This window comes from Phragmites australis, chromosome 3, assembly GCF_958298935.1.
Source record: "Phragmites australis chromosome 3, lpPhrAust1.1, whole genome shotgun sequence".
Lineage (NCBI taxonomy): Eukaryota > Viridiplantae > Streptophyta > Magnoliopsida > Poales > Poaceae > Phragmites > Phragmites australis.
Genome location: NC_084923.1, coordinates 26,946,267 through 26,956,412, shown reverse-complemented (window position 1 = coordinate 26,956,412; position 10,146 = coordinate 26,946,267). Strand labels below are relative to the sequence as shown.

The following is a 10,146-nucleotide window of genomic DNA, read 5'->3' as shown; positions in this document are numbered from 1 at the left end:
CATCTCGTCTGAATCGTCACTAAAGCTAGAGTCCCTACTCTTGGTTGTGACCTAGGTCTTCTTCCCCTTAGCCTTATTGATCTCAGCCTTGGCTAGCTACTAGTAGATGCGACATTGCTAGAGGTTGTAGCCGTCAGTTTGGAGGAGGTCATACCAGGGCTTGCTAGAGCTATGCCAGTGCCCGACTGATTGCCCTTGCCCCGAGGTTAGCCGAGACGCTTGTTGGTACATTTATCGGGAAGATTTGCCAAAACTTCGTTAGTTTTAGTTTTCTTACCTTTGTCTCCCTTAAGTTCTTCCATGGTGACGTCCTCAACGCACCGACAGCTCCTAAGTCCTTGAATAAATGCCTGGATGATGTCATAGTCGGTTATCTTAGGGATGATGTTATGGGTGTTGCTGAAGCACCAAACGAACTTGCACAAGGTTTCCTTCTCCGTCTAGAAAACATAGAAAAGGTCATTCTTCTTGCCGGGATGAACATGCGTGCCATGGAAATTTTCTTGGAACAGGACGCAGAGCTGCTCTCACGAGTAGATTGTCCCTGGTGGTAGATTGATTACCCATGTCCTAGCTGACCCTTCAAGGGTTGTGAGGAGGTAGTTGGCTATAACCTTGCCCCCCCCCCCCCAGTCACTTCGATAGCCATAGTGTAGATTTGATGGAACTCAATGGATTGGTGGTCCCATTGTACTTCTCGATTGACTCGGGTCAGAACTAAGTTGTCTAGGTAACCCTCTGGAGATTTGGAGAAAAAGCCTAGAACCTATTGATGGTACACTAATTGGTTCGGGTAGCCATAGGTGCCCTACCCACTAGGATAGGGGACCAGCCGCTAGGGTGATCTCCGGTTTGGTCATTGAGGAGAGGTCCACTGTTTGTCGGGGGTCCTTGAGCATCTTCGCTCGTCGATGACTTCGCGCAAATCAGTGATAGGATGGTTTCTGATTGGCAAGGTCCTACGGCGATGAGTTTGATTGTCTTCCCAACATGTTTTATTCTGAGGATTACGTCTTTCTGGATCTGAGTCATCACGAGAAGGACTGGCGTGGGACCTTCCCTAGGTAGAGTTGTTGGCGGCCGCTACTTGAAGAGAGTTCTTGGCTTGCGCTTGAGCTTTCTTGGTGAGATTGTCCATCAAGCTGAGCCAGCCCTTGCCCTCGAGAGTAGTTAGATTTGTGGTGGGGGCTGTCTGAGGGCATCTTGTAGACTTAGGGTCCTTTGAGCTACTGCAGATCTAAAACTCTGGGCACCTTACTGATGATTAGGAGATGTAGGATCCGTGTTCCCAGCAGGTTTTTGGATCTGTTCACAAGTCGTTGTTGCTGGTGGGGATTAATTGGTATTCCCCGTGGCCGGATCAACGATATCTCGTGAATTTGTTCGATGAAGTGGCTCTTCCATCCCCGATGGCGCAGGCTTCTCGGGGCTATGCCCCACTGGAGGAGGAGCCCACATCCATCATAGGTTTGTGATTGGAGGATGCCTCCGGATATGTTCTTTAATATTCCATGTTGTCGGAAGGCGCAAGGGAAAATCCTGACTAACGGCGAACGTCACTTGCGTGACATCTTGGTCACCGAGTGATTCGAACTCGATGTCGTAGTCTTTAGCACACTGATCCATAAAATGACTTATCTCGTTGCTAGACTTGTCACCAGAAAAATCATCTCCTATATCCACCAAATCGATTATCGGATCCTTATCAGACAAGAGGGCAAAGCTGTTATAGAAACTATCATTCGAGAAGCCAGTTCTCGGTGTAGACTTTGGTGGAGTCAGCGACATGTTGCGTGATGAAGATTTAGCATCGTTGGTCATAATCCCCACGAACGGATTAGTAAACCGCTAATCTTACGAATATGTAAATAAAGAAGGGGATACTCCCTCTTACCAAATTGTACCCCGAAAAACAAAGATTTATACATGTTCGAGCCTCGTGAAATATAATAGCCCTACGTCATGTGTTATTGTATTGATCTTCGAGATAGATTACAAGGGGGTCTTGCTAGACTAGATGGGATCCAAACCTAGTCAAGGGCTCCTTGCATATAGTCTCGGCGAGATGTTGATGTAGATCGCAATTACATAAGGCTTGGGGCTCGTGGAGCGCTGGTAGATTCTATTGGATTGAAGTGACTTTTTCTCTGCAGGGGCCCCTGGCTCCATCCATATAGCCTCCGGACTCCTTTTGAGTAGGATATTGTTATCCTTAGAGATAGACTTTCTTATTTGTGGGATACCCCGATACCTGCGGACAGTTTTTATATGTCTAAGGATTCCTTTCCCAGACACGGACGTGTGCTCCAAAAATACAAGGAACCCTAGGGTTCCATATATGTATAAGATAATCATATAAGGTACTTTTATACTATCCATCATCAAGTTATGTTAAAAATTCTAATCCAACCGAATATTTGGGCTACTGATCTACTACCTCCATTTACAAATATTTGTCATTCGGAACAAACATCAAGTCAAACCTCCGTATGTCTTGATAAATACTAGCATAAGGTTATAATTTTTATATTTTATAATTATAATGTAATAGGCAATAGTGGTTAAAGTCACGTTTTGGAGAATTGCATTGATGTCCCACATTGTTGAGATGGTTGTCTACTTGCCCCTTATGTCCAAATCCCGGCTCTGCCCATGATCGGAAATCCTTCCAAGGTTGAACCCTTCAATCATCTATTTAATTTTTTTACGGAAATCAACTATTTAATTTGTACCATTAGAAAATTTTCAATGGTTAGATTATTGGCTTGGTTTAGGCAAGGTTGTTATTTTAAGCTAAGTTTAGGCAAGTTGAGTTTTGCCTTCAAAAGTTGTAGACGGTTGATTTACAGATCAGTGAATTCCTATTTTATGGTTTCTTTCCTTACCTACTTCTCCAATTTGCTAAGGGCATGTTTGTTTGAGTTTCTTATTCTTGATTCTGCCTCCAAAAGCTAAAGCTAAAACAAATAGTCTAATTCTAGGATTCGATTATCAAAATCCAAAACTCTACCACTAGAATAATCCACAATCTAGTGTGGAGATGCTCTTGTGCATTCTAATAGATGAGATGTTGAGGTTGCTACTAAAGGTAGTACAAATGTTGCACACACTTCCTCAACATCAAATCCAATCACAAAGATAGATGTAAAATAGCCATGGCTTGGGAGAATTAGCTTCTCCAAAGCCACAATCCATAGTCAATTTCTACAAGAACCACAACAAAAAACAAACATAACCTAAGTCTACTTTCTAGTATCAAAACTGAGATAAGGCGACAGAATTTTTCTTAAAGCCAATGTTGATAAGAAGGGAGCGCCTAATCTTTAACAGCCGACCTTTACTCCTCCCTCAATGTTGAAATAGACTTCCTCCGGCTTCAGCTATATATGGGGATGACTGACTTATTCTCTTACTTTGTTACTTGTTGATACGAATAGTCCTCCCCTCCAAAGAAAAGGAAGAATTTATGAAGCTATTCCAAAGAACTTGTCGTGCACCTTGTGGCATGTTGCTCCAAAGTTAGATAATTTCTACTAATCAAATTTACATGAGTTTTAAGTAATCTAGCCTATCGGTTCACACAAATTAAGTAGCAAAAGTCGCCAAAACCCAAAATCTCATAGGCAAGCTAAGAATGATTTCCCCAGGCGCGATCTTAACACGTCAGTGCGCGCAAGGCACCAAAGGAGGAGATCCGCCCCGCGGTAGCCGATGGCGACCTTGGCTCCATCCAAAGACGAGCGAAGGCAGCGCGCGGCATCAAATCAGGAGCAACGCAGGGAAGGGTCCAGGTGCAAACTGCGCCGCGCACAGGAAAAGATGCGGCAAAAGGAAGAGATGCCTTTGCAAGTTGCGGCCGGGCTCAATATAGACAAGCGCTGTAGACCTTTAAAATTGCTGGAAAATCAAGCGGATCGACGGCCGGTTACGTGCAAGAAACGACCACCGGGGCAAGAGGGAATATATGTAGGGCAAAATGTAAAAAGAAAGCCACAAAAGTTGGAGGAGGCTTTGCTCTGGTACCGTGCTAGATGCAATGCATCCAGAGTTGGAAGCAATATTATAACTACAGCTCGATTGGTCCAACTTCAGTTTGAGCTTGTGGGGCTCATCATTTACATGTAAGGAGCTAGCTGCAGACTTCGCTCTTCTTCTAGAAAGGCTTTTAGATATTACAGGGTTCTGTTTGAGTTACAGACTTAATTACACTAACTAGTAACTAATGATGGTGGTTTTACGGGCAAATTATGAAAAGCAAACTACAACATTGAGCTAAGGTTATAGTATTACCTCTTCCTTCATTTTCCATGGCTCACCTGATTAAAAACCAAGTGCAATCATTTGGATCGCCACTCCGGTGGAAGCCCTGATGAATGGGTTTGGATGCTTGTCGTAATCTTGCTTCTCGATAATATTGAGCCAATGATGTCATCCTGCCAACTATACCTTTGTTTGGATACCAGAACAAGAAGCACAGTAGTGACTAAAATGAAAGTGAGAAGGTTTATGTGCAAGCAGCTAAGGACGCATGTCCGCTTTTCCCTTGTTATTGTCGCAGAATAGATATTTACCAGGCAGATAAGATTACAGCTCCTCGACATGTGTCAAGCACTAAGACAGCCATCTAAGAAAAATAAAGTGCGCTAAATAAGATGATGCGAAATTTCCTGAACAAACAGCACCGGAAGGCTGCGTCGCTATCACAGGGCGAGCACGAAACCACGGCGCAAGGCTCCAAGGCGCGCTGAGTCAGATCCACTGGGGCGCGGCGGTTGCTGCCCCACACACGAATCCACGCACCCATCCCCATCCCCACCCGCGCGCCCCCACAGGCGCACGAAAGAGCAGCAGGGGGCAGAACGCGACGTGCGGTGCGGACGAGGCGAACGCGCGGCGCCCAGGAAATTCCCACCCGCGCCGCGTGGAACCGTCCGTTGGCTCCAGAATCCGACGGCCCTGGGGTGCCCGACCGGCCGCGGAGACACGGAGCCGCCCTGCGCACCCCAGGACCTTGGAACTTCCTACCACGCCACAACCTCACCTCCCGGTCACCGCACCAGGCCTTCCTAACTGGGGTCTAACCTGGTTAGCTAACCATGGTTGGGTACTTTCATTCAGCTCCTGCAGGGCTCTGCTGCTACGCCTATATATCTCAGTCCCCGGCTGCAGACCAACCGTTCTCTTCGTTCCGGTTTTGCAGTGGCTAGCGAATGTTGTTGTATGAACTAGGTAGTGTCTAAGTGGAGGTTGGGAATGAGCTGCAACGGGTGCCGGGTGCTGCGGAAGGGCTGCAGCGAGGGCTGCCTGCTGCGCCCGTGCCTCCAGTGGATCGAGGCCGCCGACGCGCAGGGCCACGCCACCGTCTTCGTCGCCAAGTTCTTCGGCCGCGCCGGCCTCCTCTCCTTCATCTCCGCCGTCCCCGACGCGCAGCGACCTGGTATGCTTCATTCCATGCCTTAGCTAGCTTACTTCCTAGCTAACTCTTGCGCTTAACTATGCATGCATTCGTACACGATGTTTGGAAGACTGATCATGTGATAGCTATGCCGTGCAGCGTTGTTCCAGTCGCTGCTGTACGAGGCGGCGGGGCGGACCATCAACCCGGTCAACGGCGCGGTGGGGCTGCTCGGGTCCGGGAACTGGCACCTCTGCCAGGCCGCCGTCGAGACCGTGCTGCGGGGAGGCACCATCGGCCCGCTGCCGGAGCTCGGCGGGGGCAGCTGTGGAGCCGGGACAGGAATCGGGGACCTCTACGGCGCTGTCAAGCGCACCGGCGGGTGGTCGACCTTCTCCACTGCGAAGCGGGTGCGGAAGGTCGAGGCTCCCGTGGCGTCGTGCGACCTCGGCCTGTGCCTGAGTCCAGGGTCGCCGCCGCCAGAGGGTGAGAGGAGGGCCCTGCTGCGGCCGGGGACGCCGTCCATGAGCTCGGACGAGTCCGTAACCACGATCGGCGGCGAGAGGGAGCCGGTGCTGCTCAACCTTTTTGCCTGAGGCCGCCCGCCGTGAGCCCGGCTGGCCAGCTAATACTAATCCATGCCTGCGTGGGTCCGGTGTTTCTTAACCACCGTGTAATGGATCCCGGCGGCGAAGTATTAGTTCTTTTTTCTCGCCGGCGAGGCCATTTTCTTCCTTTTGGCCTTTAGTTTTATTGTGTAGTAGAAAAGAAATTACCGGCCGACCTGGACGCCCGTTTGCGTGGGCGAAATGAGAGCGCCGGTGGCCATCCCCCAGTAACCATTTTTTTTTTGTTCCTCTAAATTATATAAATAAACTAATATTTGAGTTCCATCTTTTATGCTCTGCATCTTATCTTGGGCGTGTGTCAGTCGACTAGTGGAGCTATCAGCTATGCATGTGTGTGCAGTTTACTATTGCGATTGACCTGATAATTGGCGGTCACATTATGTGTGCAAGATCGTCGCGAAAAGTGACGCATGCATATTGTAGGGCAGGGACAGGGTGCGTGACGACCGACAACTGACCATCTATGCGTTCGCAACAAGGCTTGGAGGCACGGCGCCGCGTCTTGTGGGTACGGAGTTGACGAGGGCTCTCCACGCCTTCGCCGTTGGCGCCTCGAGGAGAGAGAAAGAGATAGAGAGGCCCAGTGGCCGACACCGATGCTCCGAAGTCCATCCTAGTTTTGTACCGCTCGTACAGGGACAAAAGTGGGCACGCCGCACGGCACCAGCATCTTGTGAGATTGGACGGATTGGAATTTTTATTTTTTTTAGCGCTTTTGTAAAATATATTTTATAAATGAACCTTCTATGAAACTTGGTCTAGAACGACGCATGCTAAGTACAATATACGAGGGCCCTCCTCTCTCGTCCCTCTCTTTCCCTCTTTCAAATCCATCAAATCAATAAGGGTTAAATCTTTTTTTATTAAGTTTGCAAGATAGTTATTGGGGTCGTTGTTAAGGACCTAACGGCCCTTTGCTTAAACAGATCGGCCTCTTGAAGGCTCAGCCTCACAAAGGCTCGGTCTTTTGGAAGCCTTTAGCTCTTCTTCATGTTCCCAGGTTACTTCATCTTCGGTATGGTGACTCCATTGGATCTTGCACATACATATGACCTTTCTTCGTGTCACACGCTCTGCCGTTTCCAAAATTTTGACCGGGTATTCTGAATAAGTTAAGTCCTCTTGTGGTTCCACTTCTTCCTAAGGTAATTGTTCCTCTAGTACTCGCAAGCACTTGTTCACCTGCGATATGTGGAACACATTGTGCACATCTTCCAGCCTAGGTGGCAACTCCAACTGGTAGGTCACTTCTCCACGTCTGACGCTCACTCTAAACAGTCCAATGTACCTGGGTGCCAACTTGCCTCTAACCTTGAAATGACGAAGTCCTCCTAGAGGTGAGACTTTGAGATACACATAATCTCCAACCTTAAAGGTTAACTCTCGGCGTCGATTATCCAGATAACTTTTCTGTCTGGATTGGGCTACCTTTTAACTTTTCTCGTATTGCCTTTACTTGTTCCTCGGCTTCCTTGAGTATTTTTGGTCCAAACACTTGACCTTCTCCAATTTCACTCCAATGTAGAGGCGTTCTACACTTTCTTCTATATAATGCCTCAAACGGGGTCATCTGTAAACTAGAATGATAACTATTGTTATACGAAAACTCTGCATACGACAAGTTCTTATCCCAACTGTTGCGGTTCTGAAGAGCACACGCTCGCAACATATCCTCAAGTATCTGATTTGTTCTTTCTGTCTGTCCATCCGTTTGTGGGTGATATGCCGAGCTAAAACTCAACTTAGTGTCCAATGATTCATGAAGTTTCTGCCAAAACCTTGAGGTGAATTGGGTCCCTCGATCTGACACTATTCTCTTCGGAACTCAATGTAAACACACGATCCTGGACATATATAGCTCTGCTAACTTATCTCCTTTATAGGTTGTTTTAACTGGAATGAAATGAGCTACTTCCGTGAGACGATCCACAATGACCCCCATATTGAGTCATAGCCTGATTGGGTACGAGGTAAGCCGACTATGAAATCCATTCCAATTTCTTTCCACTTCCATTCTGGTATCTTTAGAGGCTGTAGCAACCCTGCTGGTTTCTAATGTTCTGCTTTCACATGCTGACATACATCACACGCTACCACATACTCGGCTATTTCTCGCTTCATACCAGGCCACCAATAACGATCATTTAGATCCTAATACATCTTGGTACTGCCTGGGTGAATAGAGTAAGCTGACTCATGAGCTTCTCTTAAGATTATCTCCTTAAGCTCTTTCTGGTCTGGTACACAGATACGCTTGCCAAACCATACCATGCCTTTCCCATCTTCTAAGAACTTTGGGGCTTTGCCAGCTTTGATATTCTCTTTAATCCCTTTGATGTTTTCATCTTCTGCCTGTTCCTTCCGGATGTCCTCATCCAAAGTAGGTTTGACTTCCATGGTTACTACCTCTAAATCCGCAACAAAACCTAGGTTGAGATGTTGGAACTCTTCACATAAAGTCGGTTGAGCTTCTTGCAACATAGCCATAGTACTGTATACTTTACGACTCAATGCGTCTGCAGCCATATTTGCTTTTCCCGGGTGATAATGGATTCCTACATCATAATCCTTTATCAATTCTATCCATCTACGTTGCCTTAAGTTGAGATCCATTTGTGTGAATATATACTTGAAGCTCTTATGATCCGTATATATCTCACATCTCTTCCCTAGAAGGTAATGTCTCCATATTTTTAATGCATGTACCACCACTGCTAGTTTTAGATCATGAGTCGGATAATTCTTCTCATGAATCCTCAACTGTCTCGAAGCGTACGCTACCACTTGTCCTTCTTGCAACAAAACACATCCAAGACCTTGTCTAGATGCATCACAGTATATGTCGAAGTTCTTCTGGATATCCGGCAACACTAGCACCGGAGCTGTAGTTAACTTTTTCTTAAGCTCATTGAAACTTGCTTCACAAGTGCTTGTTCATTCATACCTCTTTTCCTTCTTTAGTAACTCTGTGAGTCGTTTGGCTATCTTCGAGAATCCTTCTATGAAACGACAGTAATAGCCTGCTAGACCAAGAAAACTTCTCACTTCAGTAACGCTGGAAGGTGATTTCTAATTCAACACATCTTTCACCTTACTAGAATCTACTACAACTCCTCCGGTATATTAAATATGTCCAAGAAACGGCACTTCTGTTAACCAAAACTCATACTTGCTGAGCTTAACATACAGTTGATGTTCTCTAAGCTTCCCCAGAACTACTCTTAGGTGCTCTTAATGTTCTTCTTCACCCTTAGAGTAAACCAGTATGTCATCAATGAACACTACCACGAACTTATCCAGATACTCCATGAAAACTTTATTCATGTAACACCCTGATTTTCAGATTTATCAAATTTCTAAAATTTTCCAAGAGTATTGAATAGCTTCACTAGTAGTATAGGTTTAAAACCTATTTTCTTAATCAATCAATCAATATGGGTTATTATTTTGTGTGCATTGCATGCTGAGTTTTGTTAGGAGCCAGGTAAATGCATTAGAGTTCTTTTTCTTTTTCTTTCTCTTTAGTGTTTTGAGTGAAAAAGATTTTAAAAAGTTTTTACAAAACTCAGTAGTGAATAAGTTAAGGACCTTAATGGTTGGAATTCAAAATCCTTATTCATACCTGATCCTTCTCTAGTTCAAATCAAATCTTATCCAAATCCTTGTTTAAAGTCAATCTCTCCTCTTTCTAAAATTCCTTATCTAATCCTATTCTTGTTCAACCTCATCTTTTTTGTTTCTTTAAATTCACTCCGAACACAATTCAAATTCAAATCCTATTCAAATTTCTTTGCAAAAGTTTTTTTCTAAACCCTAGATATACCTAAAGTGTCTTTGGGCTCAATCTTGCTCAAGTCCAAACCCTTAGTCAAGTCTTCTAAATGGCCCAACAAAGGATCCACGAAATCTGCAAATTTTCGCGGAGTCCTGGACAGCCTTATCTTCTCATGACGTTTGGGAGCTCAAAACGGCCTCACATGCAAATCTTGACAATACCAAAGTTGTAGGATGCGTCGAGAGATTCGATTTGAACCTATGAAAGTCCCCTTTTGGATAATGGAGCAAGGAGTTATGGCCCCCAAAATCAGTGCTGCGCAGAGAAGTCCGAGTTCAAACAGTTTA

General features: G+C 45.8%; 1 protein-coding gene across 1 annotated transcript; it reads left to right on the top strand.

Moving 5' to 3' along the window:
- Positions 1-5,165: 5,165 nt before the first annotated feature.
- LOC133912749 (LOB domain-containing protein 37-like) lies at positions 5,166-6,293 on the top strand. Its single transcript, XM_062355639.1, has 2 exons — positions 5,166-5,437; positions 5,555-6,293. The coding sequence occupies exons 1-2, from the start codon at positions 5,254-5,256 to the stop codon at positions 5,989-5,991; spliced, it is 621 nt and encodes a 206-aa protein (XP_062211623.1). The 5' UTR covers positions 5,166-5,253; the 3' UTR covers positions 5,992-6,293.
- The last annotated feature ends 3,853 nt before the right edge of the window (positions 6,294-10,146 follow it).

Coding starts and splice junctions, on each gene's coding strand:
- LOC133912749 (XM_062355639.1), top strand. CDS start 5,254: ATGAGCTGCAACGGGTGCCGGGTGCTGCGGAAGGGCTGCAGCGAGGGC. Junction 5,438..5,554: donor CCCCGACGCGCAGCGACCTG/GTATGCTTCATT, acceptor TATGCCGTGCAG/CGTTGTTCCAGTCGCTGCTG.